The following is a 23,646-nucleotide window of genomic DNA, read 5'->3' as shown; positions in this document are numbered from 1 at the left end:
ATCCTTGTAGATTCATGGGAGATTCTCTTGCACCAGGCTTTTACTTGACCCTGAAATGCCACCCCCTTTCCAGTAGTCTTTTTTAGTACTCTCCCACTCCACCCCGCAATCTCATGTTCCCATCCCTACCTGCCCTCAGTCCAATCATGAAATCTCTTCTATCTCCCATTCCCAGGGAGATCCAGTCATCACCCATTAACCCTACAGCCATGTGCCATGATGTCATTCATCTCTTTTATCTAAACTCTGGTGAAGGTGCTTCTATCAATATCTTAAGAGCGATTATTTTCTATCCAAATTAAAAGAGATACTGAACTTAATGCTTTGAGTATCCTCAGAGATATGAAACATTCTTCCTAAAAGGTGCTAGCTTAACTTGAGTTTTTAAGTAGAATTTAAAAAGTTAACCTGAAAACTTGCATCTGTTGTTATTATTTTAAAACATCTTTAAATTTTGCCATTTATTTATTTAAGTGGTTTCTTTTATTTTTGATATTTACAGTATAATTACATCATTTTCCCATTCTCCTTTCTCCCTTAAATCCTCTCATATACTCTTTCTTGATCTTTTTCAAATCCATGTGTATCTATTTGCATGAGTGTATATATGTTCATCACATGCATACAGGAGTCTGCAGAGGAGAGAAGAGAGTATTTCATCTACTATAACAGGAGTTTTATAAAGTTGTAAGGAGATATATAGGTGCTGGGATCCAAGCCCAGGTCTTCTGGAGGAACATCACGTGTTCTTAAGCACTGATCCAACACTCCTTCCCCAAGCTATCCTGTGAGTCTTGATTATTTTTATAACTGGACAGGAGAGTTGTCTCCCATTTCCTTTTATCTTTCTATGCATAAAACACAAACTGGTTGTTTCTATTTTCTTTTCTATATAGAATTTGTTGAGACTAATGTTCTTTACAATAGGTCACTCTGCTAAAGAAAGCAGAATAACCTATTGATGTATCTCCCACTGGAAAGAAATTAACCTCTAGTCTCACAATGCTACTATAAACATAAAACCAAATGTCTTTTCCAATTGGATTAAGACACAGCAGAGTGGTTAAATAGTTCAGAAAGATATATGGCTTCAGATGGAGTACTTCCATAGAAAGATGACATTTTGTGATGCAATAGGAACTAGACAAAAATTTATAAGGAACAATGTCTTTTAATATTAGAAACTAGTCCTTTTTAGGTAACTATGGAAGCAGGAGATATTATCACAAATACATTTTAAGGCACATTCTAACTTTTGTAATATTCCACAAAATAATTCCTTTATTACCATTTACAACTCTTAATACTATAACAGCTCTCTGAGGTTACAAAGAAGAAAATCGACTCAGTCTCTGAAAGCTCTGCAGCATGGAACATGACAACGTGCTTTAAATATGAAGAGTTAAAGTGTGTTAACAATGTCCATTTCATGGCGAGGGACAAAACATATAAGCTCAATGTTAGAACATAAAAAAAAAATCTGTGATATCTGACCTTGCTGTGCCAAGGACTTCAGAGAGAAAGAGACCTAAATATATATATAATCAATGGCTCATATGCCAATTATTCATTTTTCATTCTTAAATGTCTTTCAAAATATTTCATCCTTATGAGATATATGTGGCGACAGTCCCATCATTGCTGTAAATGAAGGTCACACCCATATATGATGGTGTTTTCCCTCCAATAAGGAAAAGAAAAATTGCTTAGAATCTATACTCTTGAAAATTGCCATCCGGGAGCACATCAATAAATCAGAACAAAACAAGAATAATTGGTTCTACAGAAACTGAAGTCCACTCAGTGTTACAAATGATGGACTTTATAAAGTGCTGGATTTTTTAAAATATAGGCTATAGTGACATATTAATCCTTTTGAAATATGATTTGGCTTAGTTCATATATATATATATATATATATATATATATATATATATATATATAGAGAGAGAGAGAGAGAGAGAGAGAGAGAGAGAGAGAGAGAGCACACCACCATTTCTTCAACTAAAGAGAGGTGTGTTTTATAAAAACAAAGCATATATTAAGTCTCCATTTGTAGATTGGTTCTATCAAAGATCTTTATGTAGCCAGTGCGTAAATGTAGACTCATTTACTACCTGTAAAGAAGAAGAAACATTACCAATCAGAAAGCAGTGGGATAATGAAAATCTAATATAATCTTTTCATACATATCCAAGATATGACACTTTCAATTATGCAGCCCAATATCTCAAGCTAAAGAGAGAAGTCTTCTAAGAGTTTCATCATTAATGGGACACATGTTCCCATTCAAGAATGACACAGCAAAAGCTGAATCCTAACTTCAGGAGCTGAGCATAAGAAGACCAGGGAGGGAAGCTAATTAAATCTACTGCCAAACATCACAATATGCTCAAGACTGTCTTCCATGAAGAGGCGCTTATGTCACTGCATTCAAACTGAGATTGCTGTGTTTCCACAATGTATGCGGTAAACCACATTCTCTTTAACACTTTACTATATTCCTTTCTATATAACTATCTCCTTTTGCAATTGTTCACAGATTTCACCAGACACATAATTTTTTGAATGTTCAAAGATGATTATTTCAGCAACCTGCCCCTCATAGTTCTAAGCCTAGCACAGTCAAGTTATTGCCAAGGAAAAGTCTGTTTTTGTGGAAAACGCTTTCTAAAAGGCAATATGTCTTTATAACAGTGGAAAATATTAATAAAACAGACACTTAGTGATGAAGACATTAGGAGCTTTTAATTCTTTTTATCAATTAGCCATATATGAACCTAAACAAACTTATATCCAAGGATCATTAATCATTGATGAAGTTATTCATGTAATTAAGAAAAATAATAACTTGTATTGGCATGCTTTTGTCCTTGAGCAGGGATTTGATCAATTTTAGTTGTCTTTTTAGTCTATTATAGACATGAATACACATAACTTGCTGTCAGGCTAATGGGAAATATTAAAATATTTTAACTTTGGGAGGAGGGTATTTATTTTTCTCATGTTTTTTATTGAAAATAATGTTTTTCATGCAATAGATTTAGCTGTTTTTATTTCATGTGTCTGGGTATCTTGCCAGCAGCCATCCAAGTTTTATGATGATATTTTGTTAAACTCTGTATTTCATCAAAATCTATATATTCCTGGATCTTCATCTTTTTGGCTTGCTCTTATGAATTTCAATCTACTAAAATTTTGTAATTATAATTTTCCTGAACTATTTGTAATTTTCAATAATTGACATAAAATAAAAGAAATGAGTAAGTCTAAATTTGGACAAAAGTTGTATTTCTGCTAATTTTACAATGGTCATGATTTCAGTCATCATTTGTTCCTTAATTTACAAACTTATCCTAAACTGGGATATCTTTTAAGATATTATAGTTGACTAAACATGTCTAGAAATATTTTTGCCTTAATTTATAACCATTTTTTGATACGATGAAAATAGTTAAAGAATACATACTTTGCTAGAGCACTTACTTATTTTCCATTCTTGGATCTGCAAGCACAGTATGAAATCATAAAAGCAACAAACATCACCACTCCTAGCCCAAGCAAGACCATTTCTACCAGGCCAAGAAGCTTTATTTTTCCAGTCACTTGACTTCTGAACATTTCGGCTTTCTCATCGCCAATAGTTCCAGTCTGTAATCAAGTTAACAGTTAACATTATTTGAGTAAATTAGTGAAATAAAATAAGTCTATACCATCCTCTTCTTTAAACATATGCGTAGGTGTCAGCTGCCTCAGAAAGTCAGTAAAATTCACTTTGCATCCAAAAGTAGACATTCTGAACATGCCAATGTACAGTAATGACTCCCTTCCCACTTTGGTCATGCTGTATAGAACTCATCAGTTTACTAGCATTCATTTGATTTTGGAATTCTTTGAAATATTTCATAACTTTCCAAATGCTGCTTCCTGGTTTCAGGGAGAAATTGCAAACGTTGACAGCTGTACTTGCTTTGATGCTTTATGCAATGCATTTTCTGATTCTGTGATTAATCAATTTAGAAGTTTATAGTAAAATAGTTTATCAGTCGATAGGATTGTCAGTCTACTCTAATATGTCCTGTTTAGGAATAATAGGGTTTTTATTACCACTGTTATATTCAAATAGTCTTGAATTCTGTGGTATTACATGTATGCATGTCTCTTTCTTTAATTGTATGATAAGTAAAATATGTAAAGTTATTTGTGTGTCTGAAAAAAACATAAAACTTAACAAATACTTATATGTAATTTTGTTCTTTTTCTAATGGATATACCAAAGTGTAAGATCATATTTATAGGCAATGTAAATACATCCTCAAATATTATAATATACATGTCATTTTAAATAACAAAAGCTTTTACATAAAATTGTTATTAATGAATAATAAAATACTAACCTCATTAAGCCAAAGTATAGGTACAATATAATTTCTCTTCAGATGCTTTAATGCTCTATAATACACATCAAAAATAATTATTGGTATATTTATACAAATATAAAAGACATTTAGAATAAATAAATTTTCTAGAATTCAATTAGTCTTGCAATATTACTCAAATTCTTTGATTTTGTTCTGTTCAGTGAATTAATTTTTTTTCAAGGTTTCTGTAAGTTTTAATACAATACACAGTAGTCATACATATCCATGTGATGTAATTTCAAACTACCCCTATCTATATACTAATGTTAATAGCTTATTTTTATTTTTCTCACTGTAATTTCACTTTAAATGCATGTCTCTGTAAACAGCAAAGCAATTCAAATTAATATACAGGAAAACAATAGCGACACCTAAATATCTCACTCTCTCTTTTCTTAAATAAGCAATGTTAATATATAGCTCTATCTCTTTCTACAATACAATACAAAACTAATTATAAATCTTTGCGGCATCATAATTATTATGAGAATTTTTTGGAGAGGAGTGAAGGAAGGTAGACTCATCTAATATTATGAATGTAACTATACTTTGTTTAAAAAATAAATGACTTTTTAAATCCCTTTCCAATGTTTGCTAAATGATAAGTATAAATACAGAAGTTAAACTTTTTCCTCACTCATTATATCCCGGTTAATGCCAACATTGCCGAAATACAGAATGTTTAGTATAAAATTATTGAGGGTTTTACACATTAGACATTTTATTTCTTGTTCCATGTACTTTTCAGAGGTTCTGATTTTTGTTTAGCTTATCTCATATTACAGATCGGAGACTTGAAAATGCCACTGACACTCACATTGTATCTGGACCCTGTTCGACTGTAACGCCTGCTTCAGTTTTGTCTTCCTAGCGCATGACTCACCATCGGGAGCTACAAACCTAGTGTGCTGTGGCTTCACGCCAGTGTTCTGGACTATATTTTACAAAATGAGTCCTGTCAGACTGTAGTCCTGTCAGCAATGTGACATTTTGTGTAAATGTTTTGTAGTAAAAGGATAGTAAATAGTGATACACATGTACATATATAATGGCAGTCACTGAAAACTTATTTTAGTGGCAAGTTAAAATTCAATAAATGTGCTCTTTAAATATTATATAACAAATCAATTATGTGTTATTTTTGATATCTAATTGTTTGTATGTGTACAGTTTTGTTATCTTACCTGTCCTTCAGTGAATTAATTTTAACACAGATGTTTTTCAGGTTCTCCATTCATATATCTAATGTAGATTTCTAATTATATTATTGGCTTATAGGTACAAATTTTAATCTAGGAAAGTATATGACTGAGAAGTTATTTTAGTAGAAATAATTGGATATAGTGTACATAAGAGGTGCCCCCCAATGACATGCAACTAACAGTAGTTAAAATACCTAAATGCCATTTCAATAAGCACCAGATATGATTCATGTAAAATGTGTCCTAGTCATTTAATAATTGTGTAATTGCATAATGATGAAAAACTATAAGACAGTCTTTGCATTTTCACTAATCTACTCACATACTTATAAGAAAATGCTACTAATTGCATAAAAACAACAATGTTAAGGAGACTCACTCGATTTTTTTGGCTGGCTTGACCAGTATGTTGACCTGCAGTCGTTTTGCAAATTGTAGAGTGAATCCAGTTATCTTAAAAAAAAAAAAGGCAAAGTTAAGTAATTACAAGCTTCTAAAACATTCTTTTTTAATAGTCAGATTTTACCTTTTCTATGACACAAAGAGAGTCCTTTTGAATTTAAAATGGAAGACTTTTTAAGGCTGGGAAATTACAATCTATTAAACTTTGTGCATAAGTACATGTAATCATGTGCATATATACATAATACTTATATATGAATAGAGAGAGAGAAAGAGTGAGTTTTCTTGTCTAGCTAACATTAAAGTCATCTTTAAACTGTGAAATCTACTTAATTTGGTTTCAAAGAAATCAACAACATCAGTAAAAAAGAATATAAAAAGGCAAACTCAGATAGTGACTTTAGTTCCTGAACTGTATGCCCAAATATTTAGTTAGTCCACATATCAGTAAAAAGCAACGTTACAGAATTCTACTGTTTTAGCAGGAATGTGTCTCCTGCATTTTTTAGATGCTGAAAGCTAGTCCCTGAGCATGCATTCCTGGCAAATGTTAGATCACTGAGCTGCAACCATAGTCTCCCTTTTGGTTTCAAAAAGAATATCAAGATAATTTAAATGTTAATAATAGTACTATAGCAACTATTATACATTATTCTTATTATAGATTTTTGTCTGAAACTTACATATAATCATAATATCTTTGATTTCTGATAGCAGTCATTCCTCACAAAAGCAATGCCAGTTAAATGTAATAATGATGATGATGATATGTATAAAATTGTAAGGTAATTGCCCTAACTCTTATCATTAGAATTCCTGAATCCATGGTTCAGTAAAAGCCCTGAAAGATATCACATGCTGAAAACAAAACTGAATTTCATGCCATTTATACATCAGAATAGGAAGAAATAAGTGCTATCCTGATTGGCAGTTTCAGTGATCTTAAGCATATTATCCAGGATTATGATAAAATTATTTGCTTTAATTTTTTGAAGAATATTAACCAAATCAGATCAATAAGATGATGGCTTACAGGCTCCACATCCAGGTATGTCCTATGCTCTTCCTCATTTGGGTTTAAGCCTTCAATAGGTTCTGACACATCAGGACTTGCATGTAGGAAATGTGGAAGGGAGATGTACACAGGCTTTCCTGAAGACACATTTTAAGAGACAAGTGGAAATAGATTACATTTCATATATCATTTCAAATATTCGCTAGAGGATAAAGCTTTCATAGATGAAAATATAGTTGTTCTTGAAATGCTGAGGCAAGAGCTTTACATCTGCTTATTATTGTGCAAAACAACATAAAACTCTGTGACATTTTATTAAGCAGCCAGTTGATGTCTGTTTCTTCACACACTAATTTCTAGAATTCAAATGTTCAACTCTAAACAAATTAGAAAAATATACATATGCGCTTGATACATGTTCTCAAACTTCAATTGGTGCCATGACAGCACTGAAAGTCTCAGTAATTTGTTTTCTTTATTTTCACTGTACTACAGAGAACGTAAATAAGACAAGGATGGCTCTGAGGTCTTTGCTTTTCACTTCGTACTTTAGGGACATAAGCAAAGCTTATTTAATTTTATTCTCCATTTTCTTAGTGCAAAAAACTACAACCATGGAAGATGGTTAGGAAATTCATTGTGTACTGGGAGTTTTTCTGTTCCCCTAACCATCAAAATAACATGGCATAATACCAGTGTGATTTTCCCAACAACTCAATTTTGCAATACTGAAACACAACAGACACCCAAACACAAGAAAAGCATATGAAAGCACCATTCACTGCCACCAAAGGCTACCTTCTGTTACCATTGCTTTCTTTAATTTTAAATGCTCAACAAAAAGAATTATGGGTAAATATTACATTATATGTCATGACACATATTCTTGTCCATCTGTTTTCTTTTTCTTTGGGATTCTTCTGCCTCACTGGCAGCCTTCATCTAAGCTTTCTTGTCACATGAATTTCATGGGTGTCTCTTCCCTACCTTAAGACTTTGTGGTCCTTCCCCGTTACCCAAACACACACACACACACACACACACACACACACACACACACACACACACACACGTACACACATGCACACGCACATGCACACATACAAGAGGGTGAGATTTAACTCTACATTCTGCATATAAGAGAAAATTTGTGATATTTATCTTTCTGAATATGGCTTATTTTTCACAATACAATGTTCTCTAGACTGATCTAATTTTTATATGTTACAATTTAAAGAATAAAACTCCCAAACATTATTAAATAAAAAATGTATGTGAATTTTGATAATGAGCATATCTACACACCTTCTTTGCATTTGCCGATGTCTAGCACACCATATGATGTACAATTATTTGAGATGACCTTTTCAGTGCAGAAACAGTGGTTGTCTGGATTCTGCAGTGGTGATGCAAAGGCCTTGGCTGGAAGAACAAATCTGTACACGGGGATTCCTTTAAGGTCAACATCAGATCCAAACACAGCGTAGATGGACCTACATGGACATTTGAAGAAAGAGCTTCATACTAGGAGCCTGAATCCTATTCTGGAGATCTGATTCTTCTTGTTAACTCTAGTTTATATTCTTGATTTAATGTAGAAAACAGTCAACTTCTTAGGAAACCTATTGATGTTGTTGTTTTTACAATTTACAACATACCATGATTAAAAACATTAGTATGAAATATGAATTCTTTAGTCCTTAAAAACCTTCTAATGTCAAGGTTACGTGTGAACTGTAATGGGGAATAAATGTCAGGGATGCTTCTCATAGTTAAATTCTTCTATGCAATCAATATTTATATGACTTATTCAAATTCTTTATTTGTACTCAATTTAAATGAAATTTCTATCTTTTGAAAAGAGCTTAAAGAAAGAGCTGCTCACCTGGTGGGATGTGTGCATGGAACAGATCTCTACCATTTATCCCATGTCCACCATGCCCAGTTCAGTGTGTCACAGCTCAATTAATATTTTCTCTGACCTTCAGCTAATCCTATGTGAAGAAGCACTGTTCTCAGAAGTTTTATATGGCAATGATTTTCAGGTATCTAAAGATTGCCTATAGTATCATCTTTAGGGATAGGACTGGGGACCAGAAGTAGTTGTGTGGGGTTCAGCACTCATGGGTATAATCTGAAACCCAACAGTTTGAAAAAATTTTGCTGTGTGAATCATTAACATAGCTCTGTAACAAATGTGTCATCTTCTCTAGACATCTTCAGAAAGACCAGGTATTCTCTTTACACTTGATTGCTGTATCATGAAAGTTTATCAGCAGACATGATAAAGAGTACTCAGAAATGACAAAAAAAAATGGCTTGCACTATAAAATGTTGGAATGCATAGGGTACTTTGAAAAAAACAAAAATGTTAATTCCATATCGTCACATTCATTCTTAAGAAATCAAGAGAAATATTTGTCTATTTTTTCAAACAATGTAAATAATTAGGCTTCCCATTCTTTGCTTTAAGACTGGAATGGAAAAAGTCTAATGTTTACATTCCAGAAACTTACCTGCAAATGTCAGAGGAAAAGAACCTCAGTATCCGAGACTTCTCAACAAAAGGTGGGAAAGAGGCTGCATCTGTCAAAGATCAAGCAGTGACAAGTGTTTTTATGTGATGTGAACCCTAGAAAAGTCTAAAAATCTCTCTTTCCAATGTAGTCAGTAGAAATAAAACATGGTTTGCATATATGATTTTAAAGTTACCCGTAGGACATTTACTTTCAGAAATAAAAAGAGGTATATTTTATTTATTAAGTATATGAAAGTTATTGTTTTCAATATATAATCAAATATCTTTCATTGTCAAAGTATACATATACTTATAGCACATTTCAATCACAACAGATGCCCTAGCTGTCTTTACCAATTTGATGTATCCTAGAGTGATCTGAGTGGTAAACCTCCATTGAAGAGTTGTCAAGATCAAAATGGCCCATGGGCATGTCTGTAAGGGAGTGATGTTGTGAATAAGAATGGCCCCATAACTGGGTAGTGGTGGTGTGTTGTTCAGCTTTCTTTGCTCCCATGATGGAATGCCAAACTGTTGATTGTTTTTGCTCTTTTGGGGTCCCACCAAATAAATCACATATGGAGGCTTATTCTTAATTATAAATACCTGGCCTTAGCTTGGCTTGTTCCTTGCCAGCTTTTCTTAACTTTAAATTATTCTGTTTACCTTTTGCCTTTGGGCTTTTTCCTTTTCTTAATTCTGTATATTTTACTTTTACTCTTACTCCGTGACTGGCTGTGTGGCTGTGTGGCTGGTCCGTAGCATCCTTCTCTCCTTGTTCTCTTGCTGTTTCTTCTTTTTTCCCAGATTTCTCCTTCTATTTATTCTCTCTGCCTGCCAACCCCACCTATCCTTTCTCTTGCCTTGCTATTGGCAGTTTAGTTTTTTATTAGACCAATCAGGTGTTTTAGACAGGCACAGTAACACAGCTTCACAGAGTTAAATAAATGCAACATAAAAGACTGCAATACATCTGTGCATCATTAAATAAATATTCCACAGCATAAACAAATGTAGCACATCTTAAAATAATATTCTACAACAGTGGTACACACCTTTAATCCCAGCCCTCACGGGAAGATCTCTCTGAATTAGAGAACAGTCTGGTCTAAAGAGTGAGGTCCAGGACAGGCAAGACTATACAGAGAAACCTTATCTCAAACAAACAAAAACCAAAACCAAACAAATAAAAAAGGCCCCCATATGCTCAAATCTGAATACCTAGTCATCATGGAGTGGTTCTACTTGGGAGGGATTAGGAGGTAGGGCCTTTTTGGAATAGGTGTCACCTTGTAGGAGGAGGTATATCACTAAATGTGGTCTTTCAGGTTTCAAGAACCCAAACCAGGCCTAGTGTCCCACTCTTCTTGTTCCTTGTATTTCAGGATGTAGAATTCTAATTTCTTTAGCATCATGTCTGCCTGTATGCAGTCATCCCCTCCCTGATGACAATGGACTAAACCTCTGAAACTATAAGCAAGCTTCAATTAAATGTTTTTCTTCATAAGAGTTGCCATGGCTATAGTGTTTCATCAAGCAATAGAACAATAACTAAGACAAAAGCTAGTATCAGGGAGTTGGTATTGCTTTGACCATGCTACTTGTTTTATGAATGTAGACTTTGGGACTTTGGCCTAGAAAAGCAGTGGAATGCTTTAAGCAGGGCTTAATGGGCCATATTAGTAGGAGATTAGAAGACAGTGCTGAGGACGATTTGAACGGTGGGGTCTGGTTAAAGAGGGTAGAGACCGTTCTTGTTATATTTGGCAGAGGATATCTTCATTTCTGAGCCCAGGTCTCTTATAGGGACCTGAAGCCTACTGGGTAGGTCAGCCAATGAGCTCCAAGGGACCCAACCATCTCAGCCTTGTCAGCTGTAGAATTACAAGTACACTTCACCATTTCCAATGTTGTTGTTTGTTTATTTTCCCCTGGTTCCTGAGGATCTAACTCAAGTTCTTGTTCTTGGATGTCAAACTGTCTACTAACCAAAGTATCTCCCCATTTCCAGAGTTGCTTTTCTGAAAAGAAACATTCTAAATGTGTATCAGACCTTTCAGTGGATGAGTTTCAAACAGCAGGAAGATGCACTTTCAGATTATGATAGCCACACATTGGCATCTTTGTTTCAGTGGTCACTTTCCCCCCTCCTGGTCCCATAACAAGGGACCCTCTCACAAGGATCTTCCCCTATCGACTCACCTCTATCTCTACTCCTTTTCCTTCTGCCTCTACATTCTCAGCTTCATGCCTGATGTTTTTGTAATTGACACTAAGCAATTCCCAAAGCTCTGTCATCTTTAGTTAAACCAATTCTAGTTTCAAACAGAATTTTTAATTATTTTTCCCTTCTACACAAAGCATTTCTTACTGTTTAGGAATAGCACAGTACATTTCTCTTTGTCTAAGGATTATTAGGCTTATGTAACTACTAAAGTGTTGAAATACTTGAACATTTATTTGGGGAAGTACCCTTGGAAAACATTAACGCCATTGCTCCTGCTTTTCCACCCTATGAGACAGAACAAAATTAAGTAAACCTGCACGACTCAATTATGCCTTTGAAAAGGTAAACAGCTCCTGAGCCTCCTTTTTATTTAACTTTCATTGTCTTCATTATGTCGTTTTCCTATTGAAAAAGTAGTTCCCTCACCTACTTTGTAAACATTATTCATGTACTTCTTAGTAAGTAAAAGCTTATCTTTGACTTAAATTACTTCCTAATATTTGATTAGCATTGTGTTATACAATCATAGTTCTTACATTGATGGACTGTGCACGCACACTGTGCTTTTCTTTAAGGACAATTATAAGCACAACCTAACTATATCCCAAATCAAAGATTTGAGCTGTTTCTAATTTAGAGAACACACTTTAGCACACATTCTTCACTGATAGTAGACATCTAACCTTGTTTTATTTTTCCTTTTCACCCCTTCTGAGCAACTTGTGCGAAATAGGTTGTTTTTGTTCTACAATCTTGCTGCATCCATCTCAGCTCTGCATTTCACTTGGGGATATGTTTTCCTTTTTGAAATTGTACCTCTTCACATGTAAGTTATAAGTCTAATATTGAGGAGAACTGACTAGTAATTACTCCTATTTGTTTTTAAGCTCTTGTTGGATGCCACTCACTGAGTGAGATATTTTTTATAAAGCAGAACTTTTCTAGCAATGCAACAAGGCTGATCTTCTGTGGTTAATTCAAAAAGTCCTGCCACCTTAAGGAGATAGCCCCTTCCTGAACCTACCTGTAAACAAATCCTTCCAATTATGCTGACTGGTTAGCACTGCCCCTCAACCTTCAGAATCCCTTTGGCTGGGAGGGAAGTAGACTTGTGGGAGAAGGTGAGATATTCTCATTGTGGTTATTACAACAAAGATTCTTACCTGTGCCATTAATCATGTCGCAATAACTTGGCCAGTAGGACAAATTCCTAAGGAATAAAAGAAATAAGATGAACAAATACTCTGTTTCAAGAATATTTCCCATAATATTCACATTGTTCTTTCAATTTTGAAACACTGCTTTTATCAACATAATGAAAAATACGCCGGGCGGTGGTGGCGCACGCCTTTAATCCCAGCACTCGGGAGGCAGAGCCAGGCGGATCTCTGTGAGTTCGAGGCCAGCCTGGTCTCCAAAGCGAGTTCCAGGAAAGGCGCAAAGCTACACAGAGAAACCCTGTCTCGAAAAACCAAAAAAAAAAAAAAAAAAAAAAAAAAAGAAAAATACAGGTGATGACAGCTAGAATTTAAGAAATATTCCACATCCTTCAATCCATGATTGTTTAATCCTCTAATCTTATTGCAATAAATGAAGTACTGGAAGCCTTAACAGGACAGATCATAAACCACAAGCCGCTAAGTGCCAAGTTCATTAGTAACCACTCAGATAGACAGAACTCTGGAAGAAAATGTAGTTGTCTACTCAGGAATTGGTTTCCTTGACAGAAATGAATTTTGTGGTAGTTTGTTCAGTGTTCATACTGATAGAATAAAAGTCTTGAAGAAGCTCCTGAGCACACAGAGTTAAATCAATTGCATACTATGATAAACTCATGGGTCAACCATGTTCAAGTCTAACCCACTCAGTGATTGACATTCCCTTTCAATACCACTCTACAATCTAAAACTCCAGAAACATGTGCAGTGCTCAATATGCAAGTTTTGATATGATATCCTCAGAAATAAACACATAGAATTACTTTTCTCCACTAGATTTCTCTATAAAAGCATGTGAATGTGAACAACTTTCATGTTTAGAAGCAAAATTGTACAACAGTGAACATTTACTCATTGTATGTTAGAACTATGTAAGTAGTAGTTATGAAGGTTAAGAAAATCACTTACACTTTTAATTCTGCTACCTCTAGTGTTTTTCAAGAAATATGAAATGAATAGAAAAAAATAAGAAGGCTTTTTTTCCCTCCTGGTACTTATTTGGCTTCTCTATATTTTACAGGTATAAATAATTAGGAATCTCTCAGATGAACTGTGAGGAACTGTGAGAAGAAAAGTATGGCTTCATGAACCTCTTCTGCTGTGGGATGGTCTGTATGTCAAATGTGTTGCTGATTGGTCAATGAATAAATCACTGATTGGCAGTGGCCAGGCAGGAAGTATAGGCGGGACTAACAGAGAGGAAAATTGAGAGAACAGGAAGCTGGAGAGGGAGACACTGCCAGCCGCCATCAGGACAAGGAAGATGTAAAGTACTGGTAAGCCACAAGCCACGTGACAAGGTATAGATTAATAGAAATGGATTAATTTAAGCTGTAAGAACAGTTAGCAAGAAGCCTGCCACGGCCATACAGTTTGAAACCAATATAAGTCTCTGTGTTTATTTGATCGGGTTTAAGCGGCTTGGGACTGGCGGGTGAGAGAGATTTGTCCTGACTGTGGGCCAGGCAGGAAAACTCTAGCAACACTCTTCTGTTCTTTTGCTTTTCCAAAGGTGATAGATACATCGTGCATTGTGTAAATTTATTACTGTCTTTGAAATGCTAATTCCATTTTCCATTAGTAGAAAAAAGATTGGCATGGCAGGGAAATTGTAAAAGTGCTTCGATTCATTAAACATTTTCCTGTTTGGACTCATTCAGAACATATCACTACAATGTACAAATTTTATTTCATATGCTCATTTTAAAAGGCACAGCAAGATCTATTTGCCTACTTCATAGATCATACTGATATTTTAATTTGTTATATCTTAATTGTATGGATTCACTGTAATGTTAGATATGCTAATAAGATAAAAATTAACACTATTTCTTTGACTAAGAGAGGGAATGAATAAAGGCAAACCTTTCATGTGTTTGTGCTGCTGAATGTCAATCAGATTGGTATGAACAAGAAAGTGGCATGAAGAAGGGTTTAATGCCTGGAAAAACAGCCATTGCCAAGGATGCTCTGTAGCCATGTGTGTTTTATAGACTGGTACACGTGCCTTAGCAGTAATAGTAAAATAATACTAATAGTATTGTAGAATAGCCTACTCGTCCCCCCCCCCCCCACATACACACACCAAAACCACAGAGTTACTGACCTTTTTCCTTTATAGGACTCAATTATGGCAACATTGCTTATGTTATCCTTTCCATTGAAAACTTTATAAACTCCATCTACAGTATTATTATACTGAAAAATATAAACAAAAATTACTCAAAGATCAAGCCTTATTCACTGTGTCATAGCATGTGCAACTAACTTTCTTTCACATTTTTCAAATAGGAGCCATTCACAATCATTTTCTATCATTAAATACTTATATGGTAGAATATAAAAGTTGCCTAGAAATAACTGCTAGATGCTGAGATAAAATATAATAAATATAATGAATGTAATTATTTATTATATATATTTACTATATTTATTTATTATAATAAATATAAGAAAATAACTAACAGAGGCTGATGGGTACCAGCTCCAATACTGCTAGGAATTAACCAGAGGCAATGTTCTTCACTGTTCCTATTTAGATCAGGTGAGGACACACTGATCTAAACTTACGAGAATGACAACAGATTTCCAAAGGTATTCTAAATTTTTAAATTCTTAATAGAAGTTACTAAAATGAAAAAGATTATACAAACAAAATTAAAAATTCTGTTAGCCAAAGAAAGAGTTGTGATAATTTGGTTCAAATAATAATTGACTCTAATTCCTTCAGGCTTCCCAATTAATATTTAACTAATGTATAACTGTATAATCTGAAACACTAGCAATAAGGAACTGGAAAGCATAGGTAATATTCCTATACAGTGTCCAATGATATAACAGTCAAAGCAGAGATTTGGTTTGGCCACCTCATTTCATTTGTAACTCAGAACTTAGAGCTGTAACCACATAGAGCAGGAAATCTACACCTTCGTAATCATCGAACCACCATTCTGTGAAATCGAGTTGTAAGCCTCAGTAAGTGAAGCTTGCTGAATATCTCAAGAAGAAATTCACAGCAGCTTTTTAATTGATACTTTAAAATTTAAAGGCCTAGGAGATGAGGAAGGAGATGATCAATATGTTTGATTTTTTATACAAAAATATAATATTAACCTTGATTCATTAGAACAAAAAATCAAAATTAAATACAGTGTGAAAAGATTTACAGATTTACAAATGAATTTTCAATTGTCTATAAGAACCAAAATTTGATTAGCTTTTAAATTAAGATGAGTTTAGTCAAACTCATTAATTTTTTCACTAATATGTAAGATTCAGACTTTAAAAATAATGAATTATATATCCTCAGATTAACTAATGAGGCTAATATGGAAAACTATAAATTTTTTCCCAATGACATTTTATTTACATAATTAAAATACAGCAGTGTAGTCATTTATATTTGGTACTTACAGGATAAAACACACCAACTGTGGTAGAAATAGGATATGGGACCAAACTCAAGAATGGATCCTTGTAACCCCATAACAATTCTTTCAAAGTTCTTCTTTGGAACATAGAAGACTTGGACTTTTTGATAAGTGAATTGAGCACAGATTGAACAAATGAGTTTGTGTATATATGTGGTGCAGCCTACAAAAAAACAAAAACAAAACAAAACACCACTATCTGAGAAATCAATATATCCCATTTCTTAAATTGGATTAAAGAGAAAAATTGAATTTAATTAAAATCAAACTAAACCTTCAAAATCTGCCAAATTCTGTCTAGACTAAAATTACAGTTTGTGTCATTTTTTCCTAATCCCTTCACAATTACATTTTCTAGCCACAAGCATTTCTAGCCACAAGAAGACATTTGAGTTGAAGAGCTATTTTTAAACAATACTTAAGTCAAATGATTATCATTATTGTGCCATGTTTCTAGATGACAAAATAACATAAATACATGTTTTTTTTTATAGTGGTAAAAATAACTAAAGCCAAATGGTGAGGGCAATTATGAGATTAATTGGGACAGGCTCTGAACTGTTCCACACAGTAGCTGTTATCCACTCACTGCCACAGCCAGATTGAGAACAGTGAAGGTGTCATTCTCAGTTCCAACAGACAGTGAAGGCTCAAAGATTGCTCCATTGGGCTGTACAAAAGAGACGGTGTGGTCCTCAGGGTCCTGAGTTACATTCTCCTTGGCTAGATAACGAACTCTAAAACAAAGAGAAGCCAACAAAATGAGGGAAAAGATAATGTCTTGTGTAACCACTAGATATCAAATGTCTCCATTCATCCAACAAATACTATTTTAACTCTGAACAAGTTAGTTTACACTAACTCACAGAATTACTGCTACAGCTCTGGCAGCCTAATCAGAAAGGGTCTTAAGCCTGGGAAGAAGAAGGCAGACTAGGACTAAATGAGATAATTAGATGCAGGGCTTGGGCGTCCAAGTGGAATGGGTTGAAGACTCACTTCCCTAGCAATTCCATGTGATGGTCCAAGTAAAAGACAAAAAGTAGCAAGTATAAAATACTAAAGAAGATTATGATGATGTGGTTTGAGAAATACAAGTGTTTGAGTGTTTAATTATGGAGTGATAGGAAAACAGTTGGTGGGAATAAAAGGCACAAAGAGAGATTTTAAACACAAAAGGGCTATATAATTAAAAATGGTCTTTTATCTTGAAGGTAAGGAGGATCAGAGAGTATATTTTTCATAGTAGAAAGACCTCTACAAGTGTGTAGTCTAGTCAGCATCTCTGCTGTAAGTTTGCTAATGAAACCAACACTAAGCAACAGAGACTCATTTCCCATTTAAAGGGGTCCAGAGCTAACTCCATTCCTTCATTTTGTCTGAGTTCTTACTTCTAATCTAATCTCTTGGCTCAACACTTGCAATACTTTTCACGACTGTGTTAAAAGATGATCGTTTTGTAGAAAAACAGCTTGTTTGTACAAATTATCCGTTGAAATGAAATGAGGTATGCCGGGCGGTGGTGGCACACGCCTTTAATCCCAGCACTCGGGAGGCAGAGGCAGGCGGATCTCTGTGAGTTCGAGGCCAGCCTGGGCTACAGAGTGAGTTCCAGGAAAGGCACAAAGCTACACAGAGAAACCCTGTCTTGAAAAACAAACAAACAAACAAACAAAAAAAAAAAAAAAGGAAAGGGGGTAGATATCACTCAGTACACTCTTCTATACCTGGATGTCAACTATATGAGATGAATAACTAATGTATAGACTGAAAAAAGCATGGGCCTACAAGTTTGATATGAAATGTGAACTCCTGTGGAATACAGATTATGAGGTCCCCATACACATGATGAGTTTTGGGTATTTTCAGTATTTTCTTATTTCTTGGCATGTTTTAGCTCAGACTGGGCTTGAACTATACAGGCCAGGTTGGTCACAAATTTGCTATGTGCCAACTGCCCAAATGCTCTAATTACGAATGTAGAGCATCACACCTGAATCTCACTTCTCCACTAATAAACTAGTTAGTGGCTATATCACTTCAAAACATGTTTTAGATAAAAATAGGAACGCTATTTTAATAGATGCTGCACAAAGCTTTATTATTTCTTCTTTATTGAGTGAGATAAATAAGCAACCTGAAAAAATCTGAAATAACCCAAAGCACTAAATTCCTATTAATGCCTTTCTCATAAAATAACTGTTTTTAAATTAAGGTACCTATTAATAACGAGTCAAGTAGGGTTACAGCATTTTCAGAAACTTTGATGCAGTTAGGACTAAGTGAAATAAAATCTAAATTATTTGGATCCATTTTTCCCTTAAATGGCACTTACAACCTCAAACCAGTAGATGGCACCCAGTAAGAGAAAAATCAGTAAAATGTGGTCTCCTTAGGAAAGTTCTTTTGAAAGAACATAATCACTCACCTTTTAAAATAAAAAAAGGAAGCCTTGTGATGTATCGATTAATAAGACCAAGGGAAGTAAGTTATCACAGATGTATACTTGATGCCTTCATTAGTATTCTTGCCAAAGCTAAGATAAATTTTATAATTTAAAATATCCAAAGGGACTATAGTAATCAGAGTCACTGTAGGTTGGGATATAACTATGATCTTAAAGCAGGAAATTTTATGCTTTGACCGTGTATCATATTGCCCATCAATGCTTCATCAACATCATTCTAGCAGCTGTAGGCCAATCAACCAGCAGTTCTGTTTCAGGAGGCATACTTTTCTACAGCTTCGATTTAAAATAGAGTCAGAGCATCGTCATGGCTAGGCATGCTTTCACCTAACATACAGAAAACCTTCAAAGTAGTATCACTTTTTAAAGGGAGTAGATTGTCCTCCATTTATTTCTGGCTTCCAGGCAAGCTAAAGAAATTCTAGTTTGGTGATGCCACAAGGCAAGATGACTGACACTTCAGCAAGGGCAGCTGGAATTGCCATACAAAGGAGAGCTAGCTGTCTGTAAAGTGTACCTGGAAACCCTACTTCTTCCCATCTTTCTCCGTTGCTTTGACAAGCAAAAAAGATGCATCTAATTTATCCCCTTTTAGTTCTACATGGAGATATGTTATAGGTTGTAGGAATGAATCATATATATATATATGCTTCATAGGAGAATATAACTAGGCTTAATTGCTATGTTTACATTTCCACAAAATCCTTAAAGGTGAAAATCATTATTGCTAAACAAATAAAAAATAAAACAAAACCCCAAAAGCAGAGAAATATTATCCCTAAACAACAACAACAGCAAAAGATGTGAAAGGGTCTTAAATTGTAATAGCTATTCCTTTCTTTTCATACTTGGTCATTTTATTCATGCTATACTTTTAGGCATGTATTTTAGACTTTATTTCTTATGTCTTATAATGGATACAATTTCATAGATACAGACTATACTATCATATTTCTTAGAAATAAGATATTCACAAAATACTTTGATAATAAGTACTATAATATCATGAAAAAGTATTTTTCTTGCAGTTATAAAAACAGTCTTCTTTGGCAAAATTGTGAATCATTAGCATAATTTTCACTAAAGAGAAGACTATTAAAATATGATAAACCGCCGGGCAGTGGTGGCGCACGTCTTTAATCCCAGCACTCGGGAGGCAGAGCCAGGCAGATCTCTGTGAGTTCGAGGCCAGCCTGGGCTACCAGGTGAGTTCCAGGAAAGGCACAAAGCTACACAGAGAAACCCTGTCTCGAAAAAAAATATATGATAAACCATAAATTGTTTATTGACATAGCAGGTATGACCTTTACAGCAGCTATTGCTATTTCTTCATAATTTGGAGTGTCAAATGTTAGTCCAGTGCTTTATAGAGGATAAAAAAGTGAACAATCATATAATGTTCAAAATGCTTCAGAACTACAACTGTGGATTATGAAGATAATTAGGAATATATTAATCTGTGATATAAATTAATCACGTTGCATAAGTAGTTGTATTTCATCTTGAGAGAAAATCATATAGGTGCATAAAGAATGATACAAAAGACTTGACTCTGTTTTCATCAGAAAATAAAGTTCTTGTCTGGTCTACAGAGCGAGATCCAGGACAGGCACCAAAACTACACAGAGAAACCCTGTCTTGAAAAAAACAAAAATAAAAATAAAAAATAAAAAAAATAAAGTTCTTCCTAATTCACCGTTTGTTTTCAGTACCTTTGACTGCTGTGAGAGTTGAAAAGAAGACGATCTACAATTTAAATAGAAGTGTTTGCAGAAATATGACTACCAGACCCTATCACTGTGTGAATGTGGACGAGTGTCTTCCTATTTGATGGTCTATTTTTGTTTTTGCTTTCTTCTTCTTCATACAATGAAAGGTTCTGATTATTTCTCTTAGATGCATTCATTTAAGATTCTATTCCTAACTGTATTAAATAAACTATTGGAGCACTTAAAAGTATAGCATAATGAGAAAATATGTTTAAATTTCTATGTAAATCTCAACACCTAGATGACCTCAGAACTTTAACAGGAACTGCCATTACAAAAAAATCATTTTAGCTTTGTGGTTCTCAAAATGGACTATGTATCTGAATCACACAGAGGAGTTTAAAATATACAGGTAGAGTCTTTGGCCCACTTGGCATAGAGGTTGTAGGTTTTTTTTACTATTCTTCCTGGCCCAGAAGCCACACACTGATAATCACAGATATAAGATTTCTGTTTCATTTTAAGATGTTAATCATGTATACTTAAAACTCTCAGCATACCCACTGTGGAGTTAGGGACATGACAGAAGTTGTTGAGTAGGGGAGTTATTTGTTAGCTTTATATTGATAATACATTCTATACTTCTTTTCTACACAGTATGTGATAACATTTGAAAATCATGTATGTATAACAATATGAAGAGTTATTAAATCTATAGATTAAGATTCTCTGCAGGTACGGAAAAATGTAAATTGATGGCAAGAAAATCAGTGCATTTCAATACAATGGAACTCTTTGGAAGAAAACTTCTTGGAAATGAGGTGAGACACTACTCATTCTCAAGAACTCGCTCACCTGTATGTGTAAGGGCCTCTCTGTTTAACTTTGATTTTGCTGCTGTTCAGTGCCACTTCATCTGGGTTTTGCACATCAAAGATCCAAAACTGTCTGTACACATTGGTGCCTGTTTTAACCCAGTTTTTGAAAGCAATTGTTCCTTCTTCAAGGACAACTTCCTGTGGAGAATAAAACAAGTTTGGATTGTTTCTTTACAATGAACATGGACACTTCCAAGACCTTGTTAGATTTAGAAGACTAAAGGGAACAACTTGTGGGAACTGGCGTAACTTTGTCACACACTTGAAGCAGGAGTGTTGTCCCCCCCCCCATACAGCACCCTCTCGTGGGTGGTTAGTTTGTGAAGAGAGCCAGTGCTGAATGCTGAAGCCATCCTTGCTGCTTTTTAAAGGAAGCTTTGAAGTAAACCTGTGGCAACAGTCCCTTAGGCAACAAAACAGTGAGTTAAGCTAGCTCTAAAAGTTATCACACAAAAGATGTTGTTGCCAGGTGTAATCTCTTCCTTCTGAGAAGCTGTGTTGGTTAGGCAAAAGAAAAAAGTGGAGAGAAAACTTGAGTACTATTGGGAACTTTGAACAGCAGCAACAACAGAAACTTTTTCTTCCAAAGCTAGGCAATTCAAGGGATTATGACTAATCTTTAGTAAATGAAGGCCACACATGCTTATGGATAAATTACATAAGTATGAATTTTCCTCTTGGAATCCCATTCAACATGACCTCTGTAAATCATAGTATGTTTTCAAGAATATCTGACTCTATGTTTCCAAAAATTACAACTGCTTAATTTGTCATTGGAGAACTAATTTAAACAAAATAGCAAAATTAAGAAGGAGTATGATGTATGTGTATATGTGTGTGTGTGTGTGTGTGTGTGTGTGTGTGTGTGTGTGTGTGTGTGTGTGTGTCTGTCTGTCTGTCTGTCTGTCTGTGTCTGTGTGTGGCATTATACACATTAGAAATCATGTATACCAGTTGCATTGAAAAAACACAAGAAGAAAGAATACAGCAACAGAACTGAGACACCCCTTAGGAACTGCCTCCTGTTTAGGAGCTTTGGGACCAAGTGGAAAGCCACAAAACCCCTTAGGGTCCATTTCATTGTCTGCAAGGTAAGAGAGTTACCATAGATGCTTGGCCGCTGCTTTCCAGGGCTTTCACTCTCTGAACAGGAAGTCTGTGAAGTCATAGTAACTAGTGCAAACAAAAAGAGGTTGTTGTAGCTAGCTGGTAGAACTTCCAATTAAGTGATTTGGGAAGAACGCCCAGGTACAAGAGTGTTTAAGGGGAAGAGGAAGAAACATTTTTCGCAGAAATTTAGCCTAATGGAGTCAATGAGCACAGGAACAACATAACCCACTTTTCTCTTCCTCACCTGGAAATATCAATTCACTGAATGACAGGCTCAGGAAAGGGTAGGAAGCAGGAGCACTTTTTGAGGTCGAGCACACGGTCTCTAAGAAAGCAGGTGTCTGTTGCAAGTGCAGCCCAGACAAATAGTATCAGAGTGGTTGAGGCAATCTGCGTCAGTGACCCTTACACCAGTCCTCTGTTGCTTCACACTGCTGCTGAATTTCCCCGTCTCACACACACCCTGGTCAGCTTCTCATAAAGTTTCATGTCTTTGGGAACTAGATTGCCTAATGCAGAGGATAATGGAAGTCCTTAGAGAAGAGGAGGCAGAAGGCTAGGGTGTGTTTGAAAATTCTGTAGTGGTGTAACCCATGTACACGGGAACAAGAGCTGCTCATATGTTGTTCAGATTTCTATTGCTTTTTAAAGTATCCTTAAAAAAAGATATGCTGCCAAGATGTTTATTTCCACACTAGACCAGTATTAGGGGGAAATTACAAAACTGAGAATATTCACTTTTCTTAAGATAAAGGTGTTTGTGAATGTTAAAGTTGAAATCTGTTTTGACTTAGAATGTCAAAACACTATGAAGAGAAAAGACCCCTCCCCTCCCCCACCCCACACATAAGCATCTACAGTCATAAAAATCATAAGGCCCAACATAATAGCTATTATTTATCTGGTATCTCTTAAAGTACAAATTCATTTCAGTCCTCATTGAAAATAAGTCACTATATTCTTATGGAATTAGAAATGGTTTCTGACCATACATATTGCTTTGTTCTTTGAACAGAAAAGCCACTAGACTGTTAAGGTGGGGTAGAAAG

At 34.9% G+C, this 23,646-nt stretch overlaps 1 protein-coding gene across 3 annotated transcripts in view; it reads right to left on the bottom strand.

Annotated features, from left to right (window-relative positions):
* Positions 1-525: 525 nt before the first annotated feature.
* Cd36 (CD36 molecule) overlaps positions 526-23,646 on the bottom strand; it is a 49,992-nt gene continuing 26,871 nt past the window's right edge. For all 3 annotated transcript variants that reach the window (XM_052719886.1, XM_052719885.1, XM_052719883.1), the window contains exons 4-15: positions 21,465-21,625; positions 17,023-17,170; positions 16,417-16,596; positions 15,110-15,201; positions 12,949-12,995; positions 9,557-9,626; positions 8,346-8,533; positions 7,059-7,177; positions 6,003-6,076; positions 4,398-4,452; positions 3,487-3,651; positions 526-2,117 (exon numbers count right to left, since the gene is read on the bottom strand). In XM_052719886.1, coding sequence (XP_052575846.1) covers positions 3,487-3,651; positions 4,398-4,452; positions 6,003-6,076; positions 7,059-7,177; positions 8,346-8,533; positions 9,557-9,626; positions 12,949-12,995; positions 15,110-15,201; positions 16,417-16,596; positions 17,023-17,170; positions 21,465-21,625 — 1,299 coding nt within the window. In that variant the 3' untranslated portion in view covers positions 526-2,117. The remainder of the gene's footprint in view (positions 2,118-3,486; positions 3,652-4,397; positions 4,453-6,002; positions 6,077-7,058; positions 7,178-8,345; positions 8,534-9,556; positions 9,627-12,948; positions 12,996-15,109; positions 15,202-16,416; positions 16,597-17,022; positions 17,171-21,464; positions 21,626-23,646) is intronic.

This window comes from Peromyscus californicus, unplaced genomic scaffold (assembly GCF_007827085.1).
Source record: "Peromyscus californicus insignis strain IS unplaced genomic scaffold, ASM782708v3 Scaffold_6__1_contigs__length_162567912, whole genome shotgun sequence".
In the NCBI taxonomy this organism is placed as follows: Eukaryota; Metazoa; Chordata; class Mammalia; order Rodentia; family Cricetidae; genus Peromyscus; species Peromyscus californicus.
Note: the sequence above shows the minus strand (reverse complement) of the source record. Positions and strands in the feature narration are given on the sequence as shown.